The sequence below is a fragment of the Mus musculus genome, chromosome 6 (genome assembly GCF_000001635.26).
Source record: "Mus musculus strain C57BL/6J chromosome 6, GRCm38.p6 C57BL/6J".
In the NCBI taxonomy this organism is placed as follows: domain Eukaryota; kingdom Metazoa; phylum Chordata; class Mammalia; order Rodentia; family Muridae; genus Mus; species Mus musculus.
In genome coordinates this window covers 143,834,601-143,862,434 of record NC_000072.6, presented here as the reverse complement: position 1 = coordinate 143,862,434, position 27,834 = coordinate 143,834,601, and the positions used below count along the sequence as shown (strand labels likewise).

Sequence of the window (27,834 nt, the reverse complement as noted above, 5' to 3'; positions counted from 1 at the left end):
AAGCTGGCCATTGAGACTGAGTTAACAGAGGCCAGAGTTAATACTACCGATGATGTCTTACTGATTGCGGGTTCTTGGTCATATTGTGTGCCTGAAGTCTAGTCTCCTCATGCCTAGGACTTTAGACCCACAGGAAACCACTGCCACCTGTAGATCATGTTCACGGAAAGTGGATTTATGGGGGTGGGGGAGTGTTTCTTCCAGTCAGCTAATGACTTATCCCATCTGTCACAGACCTGATTGCACTAGCCATACACCCTGACCTGAATTTTCTGATACTCTGAGAGGGAACTGCAGTTGCTATTATCAGCGCATAGATCTTAGAGGGCAACTGACTGAACCTCCGAGTTTCATATTTTTAAACTTTGGAATACTTTACGTTTGAGGCTGAAAAGATGGCTCAATGGTTAAAAGCACGTACTACTCTTGCAGAGGAGACAAGTTTGGTTCCCAGTAGCCATCTTGGTTCACAGCTGCCTGTGACTCCAGTTGCAGGAGATCCAAGGACCTCTCCTGGCCTATGTGGACACTGCACACATACACACAGGGAGACACACACAGACATACACACATGCAAAAACACATGCATACATGCATGCACAATTCAAATCAAAATCAATCTACATTTGCAGGTATAAATTTGTGAACATTTAGAAGCAATCAGATATGCTGTGTGTGTGTCTTTCTACTGTGGATGAATGTGGTATTCTCATATATGACTGCTTGCTCATTCATTCATTCATTCATTCATTCATTCCGCATGGGTTCCATGAAGACATTAGGAACCCTCAGATCCCTCAGAACCCACCGCCTCCTCCTCACCCGCACCCCCAACCAAGTAATGACCAAAACTCAGCTTCTCCCTCTCCCATGCACTTGGTACATCTATTGTGTCTTGTTCCCAGGCTATTTAAATGACCACGATGCTGTCACCAAGGCAATCCAAGAAGCTCGCCAGATGAAAGAGCAACTCAGGCGAGAGCAGCAAGCGTTGGACGGGAAGGTGGCCGTGGTGAACAGCATAGGTCTCAGCAACTGCCGGACAGAAAAGGTCAGTGGGGGCAGCGACTTGCTCTCTCTGAGTGGCTGTGAGGAGCACTAGGATGCCTTCTTTTCTCCCATGCTTCCCTCCTACTGTCTTCAGGATGACGGCCCCTCCTTGTCACCTCCCCCACCCACAGGGAGCTCCCAGGGGCCCATCCAGGCATTAGAACACCATTGTGCATCCCCAGACCTTACTAGGGATGAACACAGCCGTTTTCCCTGCCAAGGGTGTATTAAAACGAAGTGGCATTTGAAATGCTGCATCTGAGGGGAAGTTTTGCCTTCCAGAGATGCTTAGCTCGTACTTGGGGATCAGCTGGATTTGAAAAACACGGAATCTGCTCTAGTCAGCCTAAGCTTGGATGATACCCCGGCTCCTAAGCCTGTCATAATGTTGCCACTGTCAAGTGTTAGGGACTGCAAACTTGGAAAGTTTGACTTCATCGTGTCGCAAAATAGGCTTTGACCTTCTGTATTCTACCCAAAGCCAGCAGAGCATCTGGACTAGCCAGAGACACGATGGCTTTGTGCCTTTATATTTGCATGTAAGCTTTGTTTGGCTTAGAAAAAAAAAAGATGTGGCCATAGCATCCCTGGAGTGGTGGACTTCTTGAGGTAGTATCTGGATGAAAATGTTGAGCGGTGACTGAGTCCTCACCATCCTACTGATGCTGTAGGTGAGGGGTCAGGGTATGGTCAGCTATTTATCAGTGGTCTACATTTCTATCCTCCGGAGGCACAAAGAAGCCCCACAAATCTTCTCTGAATGAGCAGCTTAGTCCTGCCAATAGCTCTCTGGGTTGCCATGTTTTACATGGCATTAGGTGGGTAAGCACCCTGAGTGAGGTGCAGGTGAACTTAGGCCGTGACCTTTGCCAGCTGTTGCAGACCCCAGGCCAGCAGCACTCACAACTCTTGTAGCCTAAGTGAGACGTTGGGACCAGAAGGGACAGCAGAAAGACACTCAGTGGCAGCCCTAAGAAGGAATGATAGCAAGCAGAAAGGGATTTATATTCAAATATTTAAACATTCTTGAAAGAACGCTCCAGCAAGAAACCCTTTCCCCTGCTCCCTCGCAGAAATGAGTTTAACACTCGGCCAGATGCTAACACAAAGTGACGGGAGCTATTCCTCGCAAGCATAGCTAAATTGCCACTATTTGTTAAGCGCTTTGAGTTCAGCTGTGGATGCAGCCGTTGGTTGCATTCTGTGAACATCTGTAACAACTCCCCCCACCCATCACCACCACCTTGTTTCTAATCCTCCAAAGCAGAGACAACTCTACCTATCTCCCCCCTCAAGTCCCCTCCCTTGTGCTGGCTGGGAATTGTCAAATGACAACCAACCAAATCCTTTTGGACAGGAAGCCTTCATCCCGAATTCTATATACTCGCAAAATAGGTCTTGTGGTTGGATCCGGGAGCCCATTAAAAGCACTTTGATGGTATGGAAATCCATCTTCATGAGGTTCCTGAAGCCCCTAAGCAGCAAGCTGTTTAGCTGTGGTTACAGATCAGTCATTCACATCGGAGGGCAATAATCGTGCTGACGGCTTGTGAGGCAACAGGAGTACATAAAATAATCCAGCGCCCTCCACCACCGCAAAGCGAGTTAATCTTCGCTAATGCGGATCAGCTGTTGCTCTCCTGCATGTGCCTGCACTGGCTTCAGCGACTCCATGGTCTTCCGATTAAGCAACAGCAATGCAGCTGCCTGCACTCACTCCAGTCCGGGCTCATCCACAGCACGGTGGCCTGGCTGACACTTCTCATCCGCATCCATACCCACGAGCATTTGACTTTACCTCTCTGGCCTTAGTGGCAGGCATGGCGTTGTCTTTGTGGGGGGAGACACACCTCCAACATCCCTCCCTCCTTGGTAGTTGTAACATCTGTATTTTAAAATATATTTTTGAAGCAATAACCTGCCAATTCCTGTTGGCCAGCACAGTCACTGTCACCACCAACAACCTCATTGACCAGCTGAGTCACCAACAGCAACCTCAGGGTCATTCCTGATTGGCTGCAAAATCTTCTTAATGCTTTTATCTTTTTAGGTTTCTTTTTATAAAAAAATTATAATTAGGTGGCTGGTGTGTGTGTGTGTTTGTGTATGGTGTGTGTGTATGTATGTGTATATGTATGTGTGGTGTGTATGAGTTTGTGTGTGTGTGTGTGTGTGTGTGGTGTGTGTGTATGTATGTGTATATGTATGTGTGATGTGTATGAATGTGTGTGTGTGTGTGTATGTGTGGTATGTGTGTGTGTGTGTGTGTGGTGTGTGTGTATGTATGTGTATATGTATGTGTGATGTGTATGAGTGTGTGTGTGTGTGTGTGCGCATGTGTGTCCAGGTACCCATAGAACCCTGGAATTGGAGTTACAGGGAGTTGTGGACCATCCAACTTGGGTTCTGGAAACCAAACCTGGGTCCTCTGCCAGGATGAACCATCTCTCCATACCTATAATTCATTCTTGAACTTATGTTTTTATTTGTTTTGAAGTACAAATATTAAGTTATGAAAACTGAGCTTGTCTGTCTAATGTGACAGTTTGACACATCCTTTCTATAAGAGGAGACAGCCAGAGGGTATGACTCAGCTTCCTTATGGGACAACATCCTGGCAGAACCCTGAGTGTGCTGCTGTGCTTGGCAGGAGGTAGCATCATGCCCTCTGGCTGCCTCTGGCTGTTGGACAAGCCTGAGTCACTTCTGTACTGATCAACCTATGTCTCTGTAACCTATGGGACGATGATGATAATGCCAAGTTTGCATCTTTGAATAGGTGATTAACCAGCATTCATACCTACTGTGTGTTACCGACTGTCCTGTGCACTGGGGGCTTGGCTTTGAACCACAAAATGTGTAATCTCTTGGCAGTTTAGTTAAAATTATCAATCAATTAATTGCATATTATTGTGCATGAGTCCAGATCCCAGGTTACTTAGCATGTCCTATCAGATATTTATATGTGAAGAGAAAACTGAATACTTGTGCTTCATGAAGAAATATGACCCTGTTCCTTGCTTGTCTTTCCCTAGTCCCTGATGTAATCATACTGCTGCATCCGTGGTCAGTTCACGTGAAGCTCAGTGGTTAGCTTAAGCTTTCCTGTTATGGTTCTTGAAGAAAGGCATCAGTGGAATGTGGGACAATGCGCTTTCACAGTTTCTGCTAGCATTTTTCCAAGCCATTTGTAGTCCCCAAAGAACGCTATTTGCTACCTTAAGTAACTGTCCCTGGGCTGGGGACCCACTGCCTGCTGCTCTTATAGAGACCTGTCCTGGTTCCCAGCACACATGTTAGATGGCAGCAGCTTGGAGCTCCAGCTCCAGGAGACCCACCCTTCTTCTGACCTCTGAAAGGCAGCTACATACATGCATACACATGTGTGCATGTGCGCGAGCGCACACACACACACACAGAGTCTGTGATAAATAGAAGGCTAAGGTAAGGCAGAAGTATGAAAGGTCTAAGGACAGAGCAGAAGGGACTGTAAAGGACAGACACCAGCCTCGTTCCACATACGGATCCACAGAGATGTCAGGTGACTGTCCCCAAGATCCAGAAAATTAAAGTCCTGTGCCAGAGATCTGTTCCCTGGTATGCACCAACCTTGAGCACGGTGACTCTTCCTCACATATGAAAAGCATGGTTGTCCCAAGCAGAAGGTCTCGATTCGACGTAGCTGTAATTGGCCAGCAAAAACAATTAGAGGTGTGAAGACAAGGACGAATGTCTGCCGGGTGATATGTACCAAAACACTTCATGAAAGTCGTTTTTACTGAAACACATTTTAATTGAAGACTTCTAAAAGATTTTTTTTTCACTTCTTTACTTTTCTTGGAAGTGTTTCAACATACCCAAGAACTGTGTGTGTCAGGTTTCTTGGAAACTCTGGGACACAGTGTTATTTATAATTGTCATCTCTGGTTAATTATAGACTGATTGTATATTCAAATAATGCTATCTTCTGCCACAGATCTCTGCTACAGATGACACTGCAGCAGAAACCCCGGGGTCAAGGGTGGGAGGGGGCATCTCAGGTAGGAGGAAACAGGAGGGTTGGAAGCTGTGCTTTAGCACAGACAGGGCGTAGTCTGAACCACAGGCAAGTGGACAGCAGGCTCTTGGTCTGGACTTGGCAGTATCTGTGTACTGTAAGTTGTAAGAGCTGAGCTGTGCTGATCCCACCAGGCAATGGGACCACAACAGAAACTTAAGCACACACCTGAGAGGTAAAGCTGACCAGAAGGTTGCCATATCATTACTCTCCTTCCAAATGTAGTTTTCCTGGGAAGAGTGAACCCCATGCTGTTATGTCTTTTTGGACACATTTCCCAACACACAAGAGGAAATCTAAGTACAGGAACATACACAAACGGCGTTTAGTCACTACCAAACAAGTGTGTTCAGAGGCAAGGTTTGCTCACTCTTTATCAGCTCTATGACATCTGGGTTGGAATCTCTGTGCCTCTCTATTTTTCCCTCTGGGACACAGAGAGTTGTTGTATGCACACTAAACCATCTATCATCCAGGTTCAAAGAAGGGTGCATTTTCTCCTTGCTAAACCGATTCTCCGCTCAGATGGTCCTCTCTGTCTGCTAGCTAGCTTCCACAAACATCCTGTTGGCTAGAGGTGGGTCATATGAATTTAAGGGAACCCCTGGCCAAGAACGAGCACACTACTTTACGTTGGCCACAAATCCTTTTCTTAATGGAATTAGATAATATCTTCCTCCCAAGATCAAGGAGCACTTTGAAATCAAAGGTGATCTTAGTAGAGTAAAAAGAACTGTCAAGAAGGCATTAGTTAAAAAAATAAAATCAACAGTCAACCCAGCTTCACCATATAAATGCCCTTGGCGGTCTCAGCTGCTTCCTCTATCAGGCTGGGCTCATCCTCATGTCCTCTCCCTGCCTTTAGCTCTTCCAACACTGCACACCCAGGGCCTTATAGCCCACCCATAACTCACAAAAAGTCAGTAAATCAAAGCAGGGACACAGAGACATTGCTTGATGATAGGTCAGAACCCAGGCTTCTTCCTTGCATGTTAAGGCAGACTTCTGTCCTTCTGTCCTTCTGTCCTGCTTGTCCCACGTAAAGTGTGTAAAATAAGGAAAGTAAGCATGAAAACATAGGCATTTATTTCTTAAAGTTGAAAACATATTTACTAAACATGGTCTACACTCCCAGTACTAGCAACATTTACACATGCTGGGACTCAGCAGCGTACGATGCAAATGGCTACTAGGAGAATACCTTTGAAGCTCAAGAAAAATCCTTGGCCCACTCGACAGAGTGAGGTGACCATGGTGAACAGTGCTGTGCTTATTTGAAATAACAACTCACTCGAGAGCAATGGGAGCCAAATTTACCAGAAGCGCTACCAAGAAGACACAGGGCAACTCACAGACAGGTTAATGCTATGGTCGCACTCAGAATCTCTCCTCTCACGAGCTTCTTTCCCACTGTTGCCAAGCCCTTTTCTCTCCCCTTAACAGAATAACAAACCGAAATGACAGTGACCAATATAGACTTAATACAGATGTTTAATAATGAAAAAAAAGTGTGCGTCTTGAGAGCATTAGTTACAAATGACAGTAAGTGCTTCCCGTGGCACCCCAGTGATAATCTTCCATCCATCATTCCTCACGGACGCTTCGCCAGCCATCTGATGGATGGGGCGAGCAGAGGATGGCGCTTCAGAAACTGACACAGCGAATCTAGCAGAGTTATCTGATACATGCTCCTTCCTAGAGATAAGGGAACAGCCCGTGAGATCGGAGCAGGGGGGCTTTCCTCTGAAGTAGTGAGCAGGAAGGAGCACGGGAGCTCTCCATTCAGTGGGAGATGCTTCAATTAACGGTCTCTAGATGACTGTTGTAAATATTGCTGTGAGCTAAAATGAATCAGAGGGGCCAAATTAGGACTGCATTTGTCAATTGTTAGAGAATAGCTTTGCAAAGGAGGTAGGCATGGCTGGTAAGCCCTGTGGAGGAGTGAGGGAGAGCCTGAATCTGTAAATCAGGGGGATTTCATTAGCTCTCTCTCTCTCTCTCTCTCTCTCTCTCTCTCTCTCTCTCTCTCTCTCTCTCTGTGTGTGTGTGTGTGTGTGTGTAGTGTGTGTTAGTGACAGAGAGATAGAAAATGTGCATGTGGTGTGTGCATGAGAGGTAGACATAGCAGTAGAGAGAGGAAACAGAGATGAACCTGATCTTTGCAGTCCTGTGTTTAGAGTTTGCCTAGAAACCAATTGAAATAACAAAAGCAACAGAAACAATTACCTTTTTCCTATGAAAGTACATGTGTGTTACCTTAATCTTTACATTTGTATTTAACGACTTGGTGACTTTCATTAAAAGACACATAAAAGTCCGAAGGTGAAGATTCACCCTTTTCCTGATGGTAGTCTCTGTCCTCCGCAAATGAACATGGCCTGGGTAGGGACCTGCCACTTGGGCACATGATCATTCATGAAACCTGCCCTGGCTTCTATGCACGCACCGCCCACTGAACCTCAGGTTTCCCTTTTGTTTTTCACTGATAAAACCTTCATATTCCCAGCCTCTTAGCCAGCGAACCCTTCTTATGGGACAGGAGAGGGGAGGAAGAAAAACCCTTCAGTGAGTATTATCAGTGCAGAACAGTCCGTTTCCAAAAGACCAGGACCAAAAAAAAAAAAAAAAAAAAAAAGGTAAATCAGTATTATGTCATCATCCGCCATCCATCATCTCTCATGCCAGCCTTTCAATAACTCCGATGGACACTCCTGACAGGCTGGTGCCAGGTCCAGCGGCTGCGTGTCTCAGGGAAAGGGGTGCAGAGCATCCGCAACCTTTTGTTCCAGACGCTTTTCTTCTGCATCTTTTCGTTTCTCCCTCTCTCTCCCTCTCCCTCTGCCTCTCTCTCCTTTCCGGGGTATTTAATTGAAATACACGCCGAGTTTACAGGCTGCAGAGATCAACGCTGTTTCCTCCAGCAGTGGTAACTATGCATTAAACATTTTGATTTGTTTGAGTTTGAAGTTTGGTCCTTTTTTGCCACTTGCTTCATGGAGTTTGTGTATATTTACAGCCTCTGCATTTAATGGCCACATGCCTTATTTCACAGATGGCCAGTGGAAGGCTTTCTCTTTCTCTTAGTATAGCCTGCACTCCGTTTTGATACATTTGTCACTGTGCCACTACATGCAGCTAGCAAGTGCCCACGCTTGGTGGGGAGCAATTATGGTGTGAGTTTTTAAGGAGCTTTTTAAAGGGTTTTTTTTTTCAGTAAACTTTTTATGGTTTAATTTCCAAGCCTAGAAAAGCTGTGCATGTTTTCAAACAGAGAGTCTTGTGTTCTTTACATCATTCTGGTTGGAAAGGTTAGGGCAGAATGGCCCAATAAAATAAGGCTCCGAGGGTGTGCTCCACTGGGTTGTCAGAGGGACTCCCACCCTGCCATCCTGGTGATGGAAACTGTCTCTTTGTGTTAGCAAATGTTAGCCATCACCTTCCTGGCAACATTATGCAGAGAACATTGTGGGTATCATAAGAGTATGTGAGCCGGGCGTGGTGGTGTACGCCTTTAATCCCAGCACTTGGGAGGCAGAGGCAGGTGGATTTCTGAGTTCGAGGCTAGCCTGGTCTACAAAGTGAGGACAGCCAGGGCTACACAGAGAAACCCTGTCTCGAAAAACAAACAAACAAACAAACAAACAAAACAACAACAAAAAAGAGTATGTGAAGTAAGACATAGATAAAAAGGATCTATAACAAATTGTCAACTGTGTATGTACCAAGGGACTATAATTCACCTATGTAGATCCCCTAAAGTTTGTGTGAGTAAAGACTGGCTTTTGTTGCTGCTTCTGCAGCCTAACCTATCAGGAGTCCTCTGCTCTTCCAGTCCATCCCCTCATCCTCTTCAGAATCACCTTCTTCCTTAAGGCGCTTCCACAGGAAGATAAGAACGAACACCCACGTGTGTAGTAGATACATTCTCTATGAACCTTTGAAAGATGATCTTGCCAGAGTGAAGTCAAACCACTAGGAAAACATTGAAACATTAACAAGTATGGCAAAAGATACCATAAGCTCTGTACAGACACAGCTCCTCCCTCTCTTACAAGTGAGAAACCCTTGCTTATGCCCAGGAGCCTTGGGGATGGTAACGGCTAGTGGCCATTCCTTTGTGGGTTTTTTTTTTTTTGCCTTCACATTTCAGGTGTTCTCATACATAGTCTTTAAAAGAAGAGAAAAAAATAAGATGACATTTGAGAAGCCGGGAGGAGCTGGGATGGTGGGATCAGTTTGGGGACCTCCATCCTTTGACATTGAGTTTAATCTCTTTTTTCCAATGGGCCATCAAGGACTTTAGAAAAGCACCTGGTACCTGTGCGCTCAGCTAGTTACTCCTGTGTTGGGACTGTGCATGCCTGAGCAGAGGCCTTAAAGCTCAAATCATTCTATCAATGTAATAAGCCAGCCTCTCTGCAGTTAGCATACGCCCCAGTCATCTTTGTTTCTCCTGGCCCCTCTCTCCTCTTAGCTCCTTCCTTCTCCCTCACTGGGGCCTCTCCTAGGGAATGGGAGCCATAACACTAGTAAGAATACACCCAGTCTTATTTACAATGTATTCCAGCTATGCTGATAAAATATGGAGTGAAGTTTTTCTGTTCATTAAAATGAGATTTTTAAGTGTACATCCCCATCTTTCTTCACCTAAAACTACCAAGCATAATTGAAAAGTGAACTATAACCATAGTGAGCCTGTTCCCATTGGTCAGACCCAGCATTTCCGGACCATCCCCCAAGACTCTAGAAAACAGCCTAATTCAGTTGATCCAACTGAAGTAAGTACTGGCTACTCAGGTCACATTTGTAAGAATGCTGACAGCTTCATGGCTTTTACTCCATGCAAAGGAAAAAATTAAAGCAAAAAGCCCAGTGTGTACCCCAGTGACTGAGCCACACTTTGTTTATAAAACAGTTATTGCACAGCATTCTAATTCTGTATGTGCATTGTATGCCCCCAGTACACACCCATCAGATGTCCTATACAGATTATGAATTCTATTACTTTTCTTTGATGGCCACCTGTATGTCTCCCACTAATTCTGGATAGATGTGATGGTGAGCAGCACACGTGTGCCTACAGTGTGACAGCACAGCAAACCTCCTCCTTAGTCATTAGCTGTATCCTGACTAGCTGTGGACCCAGATGTTTGACGTCTTGATCTCAGTCTTGCCTCTGCTGTCTCTCCTCTTCCTCACGTCCATGGCACAGGCTCCAGGACGGTGAGTGAGGTGTGCTGTGGCTGTGAGTGGCAGCACTCCTGTTCAGCTTCCCTGTGAGTTTATTTTTGACATAATCCTCAGAACGACTTTGCCCGTGAGTGGCACACTCAGACTACCATGGTGCTTCCCTCTCTCTGGCAGTGGGTTTTTGTGTCGAAGCATAAATTAGTCTTGTTAGACTTGGGTATCCAACTGTGTTTCTTATGAAGTGCCTAAGTCCATAAGTGTCCCCACAGAATAGATCTGAATAGCCACTATTTGTTTTGCTTATAACCTATTCCTTGAATTTATGACAATGAATATAAAACTTAGAAACTATATATTCATTCAACATCCCCATCTGTATGGAGTGCCTGCCTCTAAGGTTGAAGTTTATTACTGAGTTGCTTTTGAGAAATTATGAACAGTTAGAGAAAATGTACAAATGTATACGCTTGTTCAAAGGACTTTACGTCTGCCGTATGGAGTTTAGTCAAGTTGGCGAAAAAGCATAGGCTTTTCCAGGATTCAAAGACAAGGAAACAGCCCCAGCCTAACCTGACACATAACCCTGACACCCCCTTGGCATCTCTGATGTACAGGTAGTCACTTGGCCAAAACTCTGTGGCATTCAGCGGACACAGCTCCATCGGTTAGGTAAGTCTCCATTCTGTGTCTTGTACCTGACAGCCGATGGCCTTTGGTCAGTGTTCTGGTGCTTAATACCACTGAATTTCTGTGCCTCCCTAAGAATATGTCTCTGTTCCCTAAACCAGAAAGCCTCTTACGGGGCATTGAAGTCACCCACTGCTGTCTCTTCCCCATCATACCTCTTCATACACACTCTTAACACTGACAATCCAGGAGACTGACAGAATAGCCAAAGCCTGAGCTGGGCACAAGCAATTGCCACCCTTAACCTCATTAACCTAATGCATGAGGAAGGCCCTGCGACACTAGTCTGACCACACACACTCTAGCCTCGTGCCAGTACCGTGTTGCCTACCTAGAGCAATAGAGTCTGAAACGTGCATCAGGTGCATAGGTTTAATTTCCAAAGGTCTCTTCTTCGTGAAAATCAGTTCGTTTTTCCCCAGAAGGTTTTGAGTGTTCTTCATAACCCTTTCAAATATGTCTCTCCTTTTACAATTTATTTATTGAATTATTAATAGGGATCTATAAGTTGTCTCCACAAACCATGTCGCCATTTTGCATTTTTTATTGTTAAGCTGGACTTAGAATCTAACAGAAACTGTGACTTTCTCTGCCTTTTCCATTGGCTGTTAGCCTCAGGTCACTTTGTAAGGAAGTATGCCTACCCAGTTGGCTTCCTTATGACCCCACTATACCAGTGAGTTTAGATGTCATTATACTTCAAGAAACATCTCCTGAAGCTGGCTACCAGATTTCAAAGCAGCAGATCATATGTACAACAAAACTCAACCCTGAACCTCAAATTGATTTGAAGATGGGGGTGGGGCAGAATTAGCTGAGACTAGTTTTCTATCTCATTAGACCAGAGAACAGACAGACACAGTTCTGCTCTCTTGATTGGCAGGCCCATAAACTTCTCTGATTCTCTTATTTGTCAAGAGTCCCAGAGTCCAGGATACCCAGAGTGTCTGTACATAATCTAACAAAGATAGAAGTTAAAGAAATTTCACAAATCTTACCATACTCTATGAAATGTGTCTGTTGAAGTTAGAAGAAAGATTTCTGTTTCTTAGTGTATGTTGTGTGTGTGTGTGTGTGTGTATTTATATGTAATTTATACATAATTTACAAGAAAGCCTTTTCTTCCATTTGTGCTGTTAGTTTATGTGGGTGGACGGTGATTTTATAGAGCAGAGAGCTATCAATATGCAAGAACAGAGCTGGTGGTTGAGGGGGTGGACATCCACATAGCTTCTTCATTGAGGGCTGAGGGGTGGGACCTCCACATAGCGTCTTAGTCTTCTACTTAAGCCGATGAAGACATCCCCAGCTGATAAGTCATGACATTATGAATAATCTTCTAATGTCTCTGGTGGGCTGCGAGGCTCACATAATTAGAGGACTAAAATCCTTTTTCTTTTCTATTTAGCTACTTCTTTATTCTCTGTGTCACTAGTATAGCAGGAGACCATGAAAGTGAAGCGAGGGAGCGCAGCCAGAGGGGTTTAGCTGCGCGACCAAGTCAACACGCTGTTTTGTCATTACATGCATGTGCCTTTTATTGTTGTGTAGCTCTGTGTGCTTTGTTGCAGAGATGTCCATTATGGCAGCTGATCCACAGCCTAGCTCATTCCTTGGGTCTGCGTGCCTGGTGGGAAGCAATGCTCACTGCTGTATGAATCCCAATTTCAGAGAAGGGATAGGGAACCTATCTCTCCATGCACTGTTTAATTTAAGACCATAGAACTAAAGAAAAGACCCTCCCTATGTTCGCTCAGGTCCACCTTGCGCTGTCTTTTGACTGCACCCTGAAAGATCAACAAAAATGTCCCCTCTGTCCTCTGTGAATGTTCAGTTTTCTGTTTAATTTGATGTAATAATAATGCAAGAAAGTTCCTGATTTTTGGACAGGTGCAGACATGAAATTGGGGTCATTCCTAAGTATGGAAAGGAAATTAAAAAAAAACCCATAAACATGAAATGCATTGCTTTAGATGACACACAAGGGGAGGGGAGAGAGAGAGCAACCATTTCTTAGAGAACGCAAATCTCATTTTCATCATAGATATTTTTTGCTTTTACTGTAGGAAACGGAGGCTCACAACCACTCCTGTCTGCATGTTTGGCCCTGTCTTTTTTTCTTCAGCATTTTCTCCACAAAGTTTTCTTTTTAATGTCAAAAATATAAATTTCTTAAACATTAGTAAGCCAATGAGAATCTGTCTTACATTTAAATCCCATTTTAAAACTTCGGCCCTGGGACTCAGCCTTCTTAAGTGATTTATCTAAAGACTTTCTTGTCTTACATATGTCCCTTTCACTGTGAATCCTGGTCACCCCCTGCCAATCCGACAGAAAGGATAAGTATATTTTGGCCTTCCTGTTGGGTCCCAACAGGGTCTGGTGTCATATGCAAGCAGTGCAATACCCTTTTTCTATTATGCTCATCAGAGGGAAAGCCACTGAGCCGCAGGCCAGCTGCCTCTTCACTGTGGACAGGAAGACTCCAAGAAGAGCTATAAACATACTCAAGTGCGTCCCTGGAGCCATCTGGTTTAAATGGGTGGCTTTCTTTTACTCCTTTGGTTTTCTGAGATCAAGACTGTTTTGTAGTCCCTTGGCTTGGAACTCACTACATTGAGCAGCCCGTCCTTGGGCTTGCAGTGTTTATCCCGAGGGCTAGGACTGCAGCTGCGCACCTTCCTATTCTTCAGGCTGAGCACAATCATTTGACCTTCCCTCAGGACAAGGCAGGATCAGATAAAGTCCCAGAGACTCTTGAACTGACCTAACATTTCCCCTTACAAACCTGCAGATTTATATGAGACTTGATTAGCCAAATAGGAGCCTATTTCCAAAAGAGATCTGGTTGCTGTCCAAATGCTCCCTTTTAATCAAGAGGGATATATATGGGCCATTGTGTTTGACTCCTCCTCATATTTGCACCAATGTTCTGCTTTGACCACTTTGGTGGAATTATTTTCATCGACTCTGCAACGAGCCCAGCAGGAAAGAACTTTTGCCAGCATCTTTACAGGTCTGTGTCTTGCTGCCGCTGCTCTTTCTAACTGCACAAGGGTAGAGACGTTTCAGGTCCTCTTCTCAACAGTAGTAAGAGCCAAGGAAAGTCTGAGTATCATGCATTTGTGGTTTAGAAAACTGCTCAGGAAACTGAGGCATGCCATGGCAATTTCTATAAAATTTATCATCGATATCATTTTATTAATCTGATCCCAGTGGGGGGAAAAGTTTATGAAGTTGGGAGAAAATTAATCTTTATTGGTCAACATCCCGGTTCTCCAAACTTTTGTGTATACGATTTCTAGCACCTTCTCATTTACCTCTGGGCTACCTGCTCAGTCTTTCTGGTCCATGGTTTGTTCAAAAGAGAGACAGGGCCTGACTCTGTACCATGGGATAACCTCAGTCCCACTGTATGCCTCAGGCTAGCCTCGGCCTCCTGAAAGCTGGAATCACCAGGCCTGGGACACCACACCCTGCTCCCACTTCTTATGTTTATCGTCTTATTTACTGAAGCTGATTCTATCTAGACAAAATTTAAATCTGAGGACCGAGAGCCAACTATTCTTATTCCTAGCAGTATTTGAACATACAAATAGAGAATTATGTAAAAGGAAATATTAAAACTAAAGGGTGTAATCTCAAATGACTGAGTCTTAGAAATGATACCACCCATGTCGGTCCCTTTAGGGCAGTGGTTCTCAACCTTTCTACTGCTGTGACTCTTTAAGGCCACCCCCAGCCATAAAAATTATTTTTGTTGCTACTTCATAAGTCTAATTTTGCTACTCTTTTGAATCATAATGTAAATATCAGTGCTTTCTGATGGTCTAAGGCAACTAGAATGAAAGAGTCACCTGACTCCCAAAGGGGTGGAGACAGTCAGGTTGAGAACCACTGCTTAGAAGTTCGCTGATGGGGACGTGGGAAATTGAAAGGAAGACCATGGGAGGACTATTTCACATCACCAGTGTTTACGACATCTGACTGATTCCTTCCCCTCGGAACGGAACTCCTTTAGGCGGTGAAAACTATTTTAAATCCGACTCGCTGTTTTGTTGATCCACCATATCATCTTCATTTACTTCTGTTTCTGAATAAATGAATATCTACCGGGACTCCTGAGAAATGTGTGTAAAATTTAATGTAGTACTGAATTCCACACAGAATTGTAAGGACATGGCTTTCTGCTTGGTTTTGTCTTCTGTCTCCATTGGAAACATACCACACGTGCCCCAGCCCCTCCGATCGATCACATCTTCCTTTCCCTCTTTAAATGTCTTAAGAGTCACGATGCAGAGGGTGCTGTTTCCCTGCCGACTGTTGAATCAAATGTTCACAATTTGAAAGGTACTATGTGTGCATTCTCCCTCCTGAAAGAAGTACTGTCGTGTTTTCTTTGACCAGGACACTCTTGGATGTTGTTGATGGAGGTCAGTGGTGTGTTCATGTGTGTGTGTGTGTGTGCTTTTGCTTGTTTAAGTAGACTTGTGCATGTGCATGGCTACACTCACTATAAAAACAGCCTGTTAAGCTAGTGTCCTTGGAATTTCTGAATTCTGCTGAGTGCCTACAGCAGACTCCCTCGGGCAAGAAAAAGAAAGAAAGAAAGAAAGAAAGAAAGAAAGAAAGAAAGAAAGAAAGAAAGAAAGAAAGAAAGAAAGAAAGAAAGAAAAGAAAGAAAGAAAGAAAGAAAGAAAGAAAGAAAGAAAGAAAGAAAGAAAGAAAGAAAGAAAGAAGGAAAGAAAGAAGGAAAGAAAGAAGGAAAGAAAGAAGGAAAGAAAGGAAAGAAAGGAAAGAAAGAAAGAAAGAAAGAAAGAAAGAAAGAAAGAAAGAAAGAAGGAAAGAAAGAAGGAAAGAAAGAAGGAAAGAAAGGAAAGAAAGGAAAGAAAGGAAAGAAAGGAAAGAAAGAAAGAAAGAAAGAAAGAAAGAAAGAAAGAAAGAAAGAAAGAAAGAAAGAAAGAGAAGGAAGGAAGGAGAGAAAGGAGAGAAAGAAAGAAAGAAAGAAAGAAAGAAAGAAAGAAAGAAAGAAAGAAAGAAAGAAAGGAAGGAAGGAAGGAAGGAAGGAAGGAAGGAAGGAAGGAAGGAAGGAAGGAAAGAAAGAAAGAAAGAAAGAAAGAAAGAAAGAAAGGAAGGAGAGAAAGAAAGAAAGAAAGAAAGAAAGAAAGAAAGAGAGAAAGAAAGGAGAGAAAGAAAGGAGAGAAAGAAAGAAAGGAGAGAAAGAAAGAAAGGAGAGAAAGAAAGAAAGAAGGAAAGAAGTCCAGAGGTTACGAAGCTGTGAGAAATACCAATCAAAAACCCAAAACAAACTGGGTCAGAGTCTACTTCCTTCAGTGTTACTGCTGGGTGATTCTGTGGGAGTGACTGTGAACTGGGTCCTCTTGTATGCTGATAGTTTTCCCATCAAGTCAGATAGAGACTCTGATGAATAGAGTACAGACTTCCAAGGCCACAGACTTGAGAGAAATTTTAATCTAGTTCTTACAATTGTACTATTGTCAAAGGTTTGTCAAGACAAAGACTGTACTGTACTGAGGATTCTAGTACTTCATTAGTTCTTTGTGACTGCATTTTCTGGGCTCTTTCTCCCATAAGACAATGATCTTCAATAGTTGTTTATGTTCTGTGGTGTATATGATCCTCTAGTGTTGTTCATGACAATCTCTCCAACAATCTGGCAATTTATCAAGAGACTTGAGCAAAAGCTATAGAAGCCAGTGGCTGCCTTTCATGATGCTGTCTTGGAACCGTATCATCCAAAGAGCGTGGCTGGAAAACTTGAGAGGGGCAGCAGCCTCTCTTTGCATGCTTTTTCCTGTTTTCAAAGTCAACCAGTTTCTTAATTTGGAAGCAATTTAATATCTTGTGTGGGTGAGATTAGGCATTATATTTTTCTTGAACATCATTTAGTTTTTAACACCATGTTTTCCATAAATGTAAGCACATACTGCATGCTTTTAAATGACTAGATGGCTTTGAGATTTAATTTATGTCTATTTGTATCTCCAAAAATTCACCAACTCAATATTTTGGCTGAGCAATCCAAATCAAATTGTGGCCTAAGTTACAGGTCACTTCCATTGGATGCATGAAGCCTTGACAAGCAGTTAGCAGTGAATATTTAAGTGCCTTCATTACCCTGGTGTGGTCAGTGTAAAAGGCAGCTGGGAAGGTGGCAGCTGGTCGAGGCCCTTCTCTGAGTTCTGTTTCTGTGAGTTGCTCACCTGAATACTGGAAGACTTTCTTCACCACCTCTACTGTCTGAATCAAAATGAACCAGGCTTTCCAAATACAGAAGAGGATGCTGATAGGAAATCACTACGTGCATTTTGTAACTGGGAAAGGTTTTCTCCCAGGATAGCAACCTAGCTCCTTTAGGTGCAGAAAACCCAAATGCCAAGGCTTTCTAGGGGCTTGAAAGAGTCCAAACCCCTGCTGATTAGTTTCCTTAATTGCCTTAGTGTGCTGTGTTGAACATGTAAAGGTGAATACGCCAATATCCCATGGCTCCCAGAAGCCAATTTTATTATATATGGCCCGAGGGGAGTAATGTCTTTGAATAATTATAGGTTCAAGATTCTCATTTTAAATTTATTTTTTTTAAAGGAAAAAACAACACTGGAGAGCCTGACTCAGCAGTTGGCAGTTAAACAGAATGAAGAAGGGAAATTTAGCCATGGAATGATGGATTTCAATATGAGTGGAGATTCTGACGGTTTGTGGCTATTACTCATTTATACTCCAGGATGGAGTGGGAGGGGAGACTTGGAGCTGCTTAAAACAGCAAAAAGAACAGGCAGAAAGGTCACTGCCTACCTGACCATCCCAGTGGGGCTCACATTTACCGCAGTCACCATGTGCCAGGCGCTCCCTGTTGCTCATCTTTCCACCCCAATGGGACCTCTCAGTGCCTCTGCAGACAAGAAGATTGCCCCCAGTGGTTTGGAATCATTCCCGCAGGATCAGAGGGCTGTAAGTGCCACAGGGCAGGACTCAGGTCTAAAATGACATGACTCTGAAGCAAATATCCTGGTCTAGCAGCCAGCCTGCCTCTCGCCCTCCCATTTTCTGTACGCCAAACTTTGTACAACTACATATCTATCAGCTCATTTTGCAGCTTGCATTATCAGCTAGACACACAGTTCAAAGGACAGGTCTTGGACATGTTTCTTGCATTTTGCAGCCTCACCTGCTACGTTATCTACACATTGACAAAAACCTTCTCTAACCCAACAACACTCTAAGCATGTAAGCCACAGAGACAAGAAGTAAGGGACTCCATCAGCTCTAAATAGGCTCTTTATATGTACAATCTAAGCAGCACTCCATTTAGGGAGCGCCATGCTCCTTTCCTATACTTCAGCCTCGTGTCACTTCAGACAGCACAGTTGGCAGTCGGGGAGATGCCCAGTTCAGCTGATACAGCAAAGAGAACATAAGAAGAAACTGTAGTTTCTCTTATACAGATCCCAATTGGGTTCTCCTTCCGGTACCAGGTATCATGTGTGTTTTAGGACTTCAGTGGCCCAGCCTTGCTGCAAGCTGGAAGAGACTCAAACCACTAAGACTCAAACAGGAAGAGGGGGATCCCTGTGACCCTTCAGCAGCAACTCTTCTCTGGCCATTAAGATTCTCACCAGCCCAAAGCTAGCCAAGCTCGAATATCTAACTCCACGATCCTGTTGCAATTGAACTTATTCTATTGGAGAGCCAGAAAAAAAACAAAATCTTGCAGCCATTGCCTTCCCAGAATAAACCTGGTCTGCGTACATACAAAGAGCCTATTTAGAGTTGACGGAGTCCCACACTGCTGCTCTCGTGGCTTATGTTGCTGTAAGGTGTAAGGACCGGAAACAGCAGATGTGCCACAATCATTCCCTAGTTACAAACACATTTCCGAAGGATGCTGTTGTGCATTAGCGCTGCTGTTTGTCAATCGAGAGGCAATTACTGGTCGTAACACATTTCATCAATTTTAAGTTATGCTCGCATGATAAAATACACTCTGGCAATAAAGCACCACGGCAGAGAAGCTTGTGCTGCCAGTGTCTAATTTAGCGATGCTCATATGCAAAGCAGCTTCCAGTCTATACTGAGCAAGGAGAATGTAATAGATGAGCACGAACCATGTGTGCTTCTAGAGAGATACGGAGCTGAGAACCATGTGTGCTACTAGAGAGATGCTGAGCTAATAACCATGTGTGCTACTAGGGAGATGCTGAGCTGAGAACCATGTGTGTTACTAGAGAGATGCTGAGCTGAGAACCATGTGTGCTACTAGAGAGATGCTGAGCTAATAACCATGTGTGCTACTAGGGAGATGCTGAGCTGAGAACCATGTGTGCTTCTAGAGAGATACGGAGCTGAGAACCATGTGTGCTACTAGGGAGATGCTGAGCTGAGAACCAGGTGTGCTTCTAGAGAGATGCTGAGCTGAGAACCAGGTGTGCTACTAGAGAGATGCTGAGCTGAGAACCAGGTGTGCTACTAGGGAGATGCTGAGCTGAGAACCATGTGTGCTACTAGAGAGATGCTGAGCTGAGAACCATGTGTGCTACTAGAGAGATGCTGAGCTGAGAACCAGGTGTGCTTCTAGAGAGATGCTGAGCTGAGAACCATGTGTGCTACTAGAGAGATGCTGAGCTGAGAACCATGTGTGCTACTAGAGAGATGCTGAGCTGAGAACCAGGTGTGCTGCTAGAGAGATTCTGAGCTGAGAACCATGAGTGCTACTAGGGAGATGCTGAGCTGAGAACCATGTGTGCTACTAGAGAGATGCTGAGCTAAGAACCATGTGTATTACTAGAGAGATTCTGAGCTGAGAACCATGAGTGCTACTAGAGAAATGCTGAGCTAAGAACCATGCTTCTAGAGAGATGCTGAGCTAAGAACCATACTTCTAGAGAGATGCTGAGCTAAGAACCATGCTTCTAGAGAGATGCTGAGCTAAGAACCATGCTTCTAGAGAGATGCTATTTGGTTGTTTTCACCTTGCCAATTGTATAGAAGCAAGATTGATTACTTACCCATTCTCCAAATTAATTAAGATATACAGATGAATGGGGGTATTAAAAAAGAGGAGATGTGATCTTGTTTGCGGTAGAGGTACGAGGAGTCTCCAGCATCTTCTTTATGCTGTTTTTGTTTGTACGGATGATGATGACAACAGTGAAGTCTTAGCTGCAGAGTGCCCTGTTCCCAGGCTCCCCTTGTCCTCACTATCTGCACTCGAGCACCTCTGCTTCTTGGCTGTGGACTACACTGCAGGAGATGCCTTACGGGGTCTGATAAGGCCACAGGAGGAAGTGCGCACCTTCCTGAGGCTCAGGGTGACTCACAGGGAAAAGGGGTCCCTTGTTGTCAGTGGCCTTGATATCTGGAATACAACCATCACCTTGTCTCTTTTGAGAACTTAACATGCTAGGAGGAAAAACATCCAGTGGAATGTGTGTTTGTGTTTTTAAGAACCAATCGTAATACATTTATTGGTTCTTTTCTTCCAACCCTCCAGTGTCTTTTGTGGGCAAGGTAGACAGTCATTACATATACTGACACATGATTGAAAAGAAACACCAACCACATCAAAAGGAGGCATTTGTGTTGTTTTGACTGAAATTCTGTCTAGCATGTTTTTGCTAATGTGTCCTCAGAAACAAAAAGGGGGGTCCAGACACTTCAAGTCCTCACTGTCTCTTTGTTTCCTGCAGAACCCATGAGTGTTCCACACTTTGACCAGATTCTTTCAATCTGTAATATTCCTGCAGCACTGGTACACTCAGAGACTAACTCGCCCATTTTCCCATAGGATCCAAAAGCAGTGTGTCCCAGGTTTCTCTGGACTCTTTCAAGTAAATGCTGAAGCCATCCATAGTCCTCGAAAATCCAGGACAAAATGAGAACTGGGTTAAAAAATACAAACATTTGCTGCCACAGGCTTATCACAGACACTTCCTAAGCAAGCATCTGCCTTAGGAACTGCGCATACCATTATCAGAAGTACTTTTTGTTTTCTGATATTTTAATAGCCGAAGAAAACAGTCATCGGGGAGGAACCCTGCCAAAGTCTCCACACTGACATAAGTGCTGCTCTTCCCCTTTTCTAGGAAGCGCTGGAGTCTCAGAGTCAAGAATTTACAGGGAATCCAGGGGACGTGGTAGCAACGAGCCCCACATAAAGCGTCCAATGAATGCCTTCATGGTGTGGGCGAAAGATGAACGGAGGAAAATCCTTCAGGCCTTTCCCGACATGCACAATTCCAACATCAGCAAGATACTGGGTAAGGAGGTTGCTGAAGACTGAGTGCGTGCCGGGAGACGTACTGTGCCGGGCTGTGCTGTCTTCTGCTCTCAGGGAAAGACGATGGGTGTGGAAGGCAGGCTGCTCCTGTGTTCTGTTAATATTCCAGAATAGCAGTACCATCACTGAGGGCCCAAAGGACAACAAAGCACCCTGGGACCTTTACTTCTCCGTTTCATCTGTGAACTGGACAGGCAGGTCTTATGCCTGTCTTGCCCTCCTTGGAAGAAGCATAAGGATGTGGGAGTTCTGTTTGGTATTCGTGGTGCGCTGGGGGAAGGAGGAGAGGACATAGACCTAGAATAGGGCCTTTACTTTCAGTAACCCTGCAGACGACTGTGCTTTTGATAAGTCTTAGGAACATGCAATAGTTTTTCATTGACTTGAAAAGCAGCTTTACCTACCACTGTGGCTCCCAGTGTACAAGAAGACAAGATATACCTTTACCCCAAAGCACAGACACTCAAGCACACGAGGAGATGGTTAGGGAGGGCATGGATAAGGAAAGACTTCGTGTAAACTGGTTTAAGGCAAGGGCCAGGCTGAGCTGAAAGGAGATAAAGGCTCTAGACTCTGTTTGTGCTTTGGCCTGGTCATTACCATGTTAGCATCATTATCCTCACCTTTATCTCCAACTGGCACGGTGGACTATGGCAGCAAGAAAAGATTTACATTGCCCATTCTCTGACAGTAAGAGTTCAGAACAAAAGTCCCTAGCTCCATCGGAAAAAATTAGGGCTTGAAAAATAAGTAGCAGCACACACCTAAACTACTTTATTAAAATAGATGATGCTCTTGGAGTTACACCCACATTATAAAGATATATCTTTGCGGGCCCATTAATGAGCTGGCTGCCTAAACATAGTAACTAAGTGTACTCTATTCATAATCCCGTAACCCCAACCAAGGCAGTAGATGCCCCCCCCCCCGGCTGCACGGCGCTTGTAATCCAACCAGATCATATAGAAAACACACGCACTTACACACGTGTGCTTTAATATTTCCTTCTAAAATAGTTTTCAGATGAATCCATGCATGGAGTCTGAGAGATTAGAACAAGTGGTGTTCCCTTGCAGAAGTGGGACTCCGACATTTGAAAACACAAAGTTGTACAAAGTACAGTGCTGGAAAGGACAGAGCTGTACCAGAATTCCCTAGTGTCTCTGATCTATTCATCCCTTCAATTACTTCATCCTCTCCTCCTCACGAATTACTCAAATTTGGTTGTATTTTTTTTTTAAAACAGGGTCTCACTATGCAGCCCTGGCTGCCCTGGAACTAATGATAGACTAAGTGGGCCCAGAACTCATAGAGATACGTCTGCCTCTGCCTCTCAAATGCTAGGACCATGCCTGCCTCTGCCTCTCAAATGCTAGGACCATGCCCGCCTCTGCCTCTCAAATGCTAGGACCATGTTCTACATGCTGCACATGCTTCATTTGGATTTGATAATTTGATAAGTGAGCTTGGTGCTAAATCCTTCTCGCCGGTTCAAACTTTGTTCTACAAAGAAGAGCAGACTGCTCAGTGGTTAGTGGTTAGTGGTTGCTTCCCGAGTTAGGTTTTCAGCCCTCATGATAGGAGTCTCACAACCACCTGTAACTGCAGGTCCAGACTACCCAAGGCCCTCATCTGGGCCCATGGGCAAATTCAATCAGATGCACACACAGAGAGAATAAAAAGAGAAAAATAAAACTTGAAAAGTTTTTTGAAAGATAGTCATTTTATTTCTAGGAAATGTAACAAAGATTCCTTATGGTATAGCAGTAAGTGGCTAGGAAAATCTTTTCTGACTCAAGGTGAGCTTCACCATATGACCTCTGCTGTTACAGTCTACATAGAAGATGGCTCCAGCCCAAGCCTTCCTGATACAGCCACATTAATTAGACATGGGGCAATTTTAGTCACCCAAAAATTAAACACTGAAGTTTGGGGGTGGGGGTAAGTATTTAGTCATAGATTTAAATAAATATAAAATCTTCAAATAGCCGCACGATGGTTCTGAGTGGCCTATTTCATGGAAAAGTACAAAGAAGGCTTGATGTTTCTCTCTTTACCGACTGTTTTGGATAACAGCCTCCGACAGCATGCTGCTAATTCATTCTGCTTAAAACAGGCGCTTGAGCTGGGTTGACATTTTATGTAGTCTCTGGGGATCCTAGTTGACATTTTAAAGGGCTTCTAAGCATTTTATAATACCCTAAAATCTGGTTTTAATAAGCCATTCTGCTGAAATTGTTAACATAAGGAATCACCTTTTACTGTTTGGCTCGAGATCAGGGACTGGGGGACATCTTTTTCTGATTAGATATACAGTAGTCGGAGTAAAATGTGCAAATTCATTACATGCCCCGTAGAGATGACATCGCCGCTCAGCTCCCGCTCCTCTTGGAGCCTACTGCCAGACTCAGAAGGAAGAGTCTGGAAAAAATAAAAAAGGCTCCTTATTTTCTCTTACTTTGAGCATCAAATATGTTTTCATTGCAACTGATAACTCTTTTGTTATCAGAAGGCATTCCCTACAGTCTCTTCATTTGCCTTGCAAACAGCCCACCACTTCTGCACTGTACATGGCTGCAGGCACAAACCAAACCAAGTAACTGTTTTCATCTTTTTGCGGGGAAAGGGTGGGCCACCACAATGTCTTTGCTAGCATTCTCCCTGACTGTATTTAGGGCCCTGCAGTCAGCAGCTGTTAATTTTGGGGAGCCATTGAGACTAAGGTGAAGCCTCCAGTTGGCTATCCCCACCCAGAGGAATAATTAAATATGTAAACTGGATTTGCTTCCAAACTGAGACTGCATGGTCTGAAGATAGAGTTGAGCCTCCACGTCCCAGTTGGTACCTAAGCTATCTTAATTCATAATTATGAACAAATATGTAATTGGAGTAATGGGAGGGTACGTGCCTGTAATTCCAGCCCTTGGTATATTATAAAGCAGGAAGACTGGCTAACCTGAGCTACCCAGAGAGACACTGTCTCTAAAAGATAAAATTGTCATTATTATGTGGCCCTGTTGTTTCGAACATAGCTCAAGACTGGGTGTTATCAGGAAATATACTCTCAGGAGGTGAAGTGGGGAGTTTTAATTCTCACCCTACCAACCCAGCATCATGCACAAGACAGGAAATATTAAAATGGCCACCAGTCTAAGGCAGGTCACCTCTAAGAGTAAGCATGCCTTTCTTTAGAGATAAAATATTTTAGAAAAAAAATTGGGAATTATCTTCAATACTTCATAGTCTAATTGAATTTCCTTATTTTTATATTCTGGGTTTTTTTAAAGGTAGGTTTTGCTCTCAGCCAGTGGTTCTCAACCTTCCTAATGCTGTGACACTTTGTTATAGTTCTTCATGTTGCAGTGACCCCGAACAATAAAAGTACTTTATAGCTACTTTATAACTATAAATTTGCTATTGTTATGAATGATAATGTAAGGGGTCACAACCCACAGGTTGAGAACCACTCTTCTCACGTGTACTATGAACCAGAGTTTGGGGCTGTACTTAAAATAATGTGGTCTGAACACACTGACTATGCTGCTCAAACAGAAGTTTTAGAATGGAAAACAAGCATCTCTGCTATTTGAACCTGAGCTGCGTTGGGAATAAAACAAAACCAAAATCTATCCCGATTGGGGGCAACCTGTCTAAAGCACTTCTGACAGCCCTGCTCACGGGCTTCCCCATCCACTTCCTAACGTTGCACGTGCAAAACTGCACACATTGAAGGCTCCTCTCATCCCTAGGCAAGAATGCTTGGCAAGCTGCTGCCTCTGCCTGAGTTTAGGGTTTACAGCTTCTTCTAAGCTCTTCCCTAAACGATGCCTAAAAGCCGGGACTGGACTCCTGCTTCATTCGTTGGTCTCTTTCTCTCCTTATCAGGATGCTTGATGAGATGGTGTGACTTTTCAAGATACCTGGGGTGGTGGTCTTCTTACTCTAAGAGTACAGGGCATTGAGTGGCAGGAAATAGGGCAAGTTCTCTCTCTCTCTGTCTCTCTCTCTCTCTCTCTCTGTCTCTCTGTCTCTCTGTCTCTCTCTCTGTCTCTGTCTCTCTGTCTGTCTGTCTGTCTGTCTCTCTCTCTGTCTCTCTGTCTCTCTGTCTCTCTCTCTGTCTCTGTCTCTCTGTCTCTCTGTCTCTCTGTCTGTCTGTCTGTCTGTCTCTCTCTCTCTCTCTCCCTCTCTCTCTCTCTCTCTCTCTCTCTCTCTCTCTCTCTCTCTCTCACACACACACACACACACACACACACACACACACACACACACACACACACACCCTCTCCCTATAGAACTGCCAGAATCCCATTCGAGTTTCCACCAGTGATCACATCTGCTCTTCACCACCTCACTCCTCAGAAAGACTTAGCTCTAAGCACCCCACGGTCAGATATTAGCTTCCCCTTCTTGGCCAGCACATCCTGAGGATGGAATTCCAGGCTAAAACTGGATACAAGGAGGGGGCCACACACCATCTGCAGCTGTGAGCAGCCCCTGCGGTTGGATCTGTACGTTTGACTCAGGTGGCGCTGCTTTGTTTTCAGAGAAGCATGCCTCACCTGCCATTAGATCTTAAAGTCTGGGTTTCTGGTTACACTAACCCCACGACTCAGTTCACACATGGCCACACTGACAGAATCAAGACCACATCTAAACTGAGAATTAGCACATGCTATTTTTAGTGACACTTCAAATTTGTTTTTTCTCTGTAAATACAAGTTAGATTAAACACGAAACAGTAAAAAGGAAAAAAAAATAAAACAGGTCACTACCACTAACACAGATAATCATGAGACAAGACATCTTTCCTCTTAAAGGAGGAATCAGTAAAATAAAAGTCTTGCTTAGTGGAGAGGGGGGTCATTAAAATAAGAGTCTGGCTCAGTGCATATTTATTATGGTACATATGTATATAACACACATTTATGAGTCAGATCTTCGTGATGTTGGGTAGGCGATTTCATGTGTGTGAAAATCAGTTCTCTCATTATGAAAACAGCTAGAATGATGTCTACCTCATAGCACAATAGCAAGATCACAAAATGTCATTTTTAAAACCATTGTAACTTATCTTGTGAGCCTGGGGGACCCCGAGTGGAGGTAGGGGGTGACTTCCAGGAGGTCAGTTCTCTCCATCCACCATCTAAGTCTGGGCCAGCCACCAGTGCCTGCACCCAATGAGCTGTCCCAGGACCCAAGATGACCCACGTTCTTAGCACAGCTCTCACACATGGAACCCCCCCAATCCTATGCATCCCCCACTTAGAGGGGTTCATTTCTAAACCCGGTGTTTTCTACAGACGTGGTTTCTGAAAGCACGTGATATATGAACTTTTGTGAGAGCACTATGCCCTCACATAGAAATACTCAAAGACTCAGTAAGTCAGATTCACAACATGGGACGACTTCATGTGGAGCGTTTATCGATGTAACTGCGTCCTATGAAATTCTTGAGCTTTTCAGTGCATAATAAGCAAGTTTAGTTAAACTGTTCATTCAAGTCAAAAATAATACACTGCCCAGCGCCTGTGTCTTTGGGTGCATAATTTTCTTGCAGACACCCCTGTTCTTGTGAAATCTCGCCTTTCAAGTTGATCTTGCTAATCAGAAACATGTTTATATAGCTCTGGCTTTTGGCCAACATTTTCTTTCAACTTCTTTCTTGTTCTCCACGGCATCTCCTTTTTTTAGGATTCTTAGAAACACTGCAAATTGGCATTGTAACCTCCTTGTCTCCACAGGATCTCGCTGGAAAGCTATGACCAACCTAGAGAAACAGCCATACTATGAGGAGCAGGCCCGCCTCAGCAAACAGCACCTGGAGAAGTACCCGGACTACAAGTACAAGCCTAGGCCAAAGCGCACCTGTCTGGTGGACGGCAAGAAACTGCGTATCGGGGAGTACAAGGCCATCATGCGGAACCGGAGGCAGGAAATGCGACAGTACTTCAACGTTGGGTATGGGAACTTCCTGTGTCACACAGAGCCACCTTCCCAATACACACACACACACACACACACACACACACACACACACACACACACGACTCTCCTCAATCCCCTTTTCTACTCATTTCCAAGGCAACCTTTTGAAATGAACCTGCAGCCTTCTTTCTAAGATTATTTTGTACCCTATATGAAGCCATAAATACCTACATACTGTCTAGACAGGCAGTTATCTATTTGTTTAGAGGGGGAGCCACTGCAAGCTGCCTGCTCCTCTGAGGGTTTTATCCCAACTTCTCTGAAGGCAGATCCGATTCAACCATAAGCATCGTCTTTATGCTTGCAGTTAGAACCTTAGAGGTATGCTGGAGGTAGCCAGTTCTTTGCCTGGCTGGTGCTCATGACTTCCAATGTTGTACCATGATAGGTTTCACCACTGGCAGCTTTGTTGAGATAACACAACCTAAGAGGGATTCCAGTTGAATCACAGGTTTCTGTGGATTTGCTGAGCCACCCCTCCCCCACCACACATATACCCACACGCATGAACACACAACTCCTGTGTGGATATCTCATATAGTAGAAATTAGATTTAGGACACAGCAAG

At 44.1% G+C, this 27,834-nt stretch overlaps 1 protein-coding gene across 28 annotated transcripts in view; it reads left to right on the top strand.

Moving 5' to 3' along the window:
* Sox5 (SRY (sex determining region Y)-box 5) overlaps window positions 1–27,834 on the top strand; it is a 953,863-nt gene that overhangs the window by 919,853 nt on the left and 6,176 nt on the right. For all 28 annotated transcript variants that reach the window (XM_006506931.4, NM_001243163.1, NM_011444.3 and 25 more), the window contains 4 exons: window positions 906–1,051; window positions 17,591–17,699; window positions 21,088–21,261; window positions 27,023–27,239. In XM_006506931.4, coding sequence (XP_006506994.1) covers window positions 906–1,051; window positions 17,591–17,699; window positions 21,088–21,261; window positions 27,023–27,239 — 646 coding nt within the window. The remainder of the gene's footprint in view (window positions 1–905; window positions 1,052–17,590; window positions 17,700–21,087; window positions 21,262–27,022; window positions 27,240–27,834) is intronic.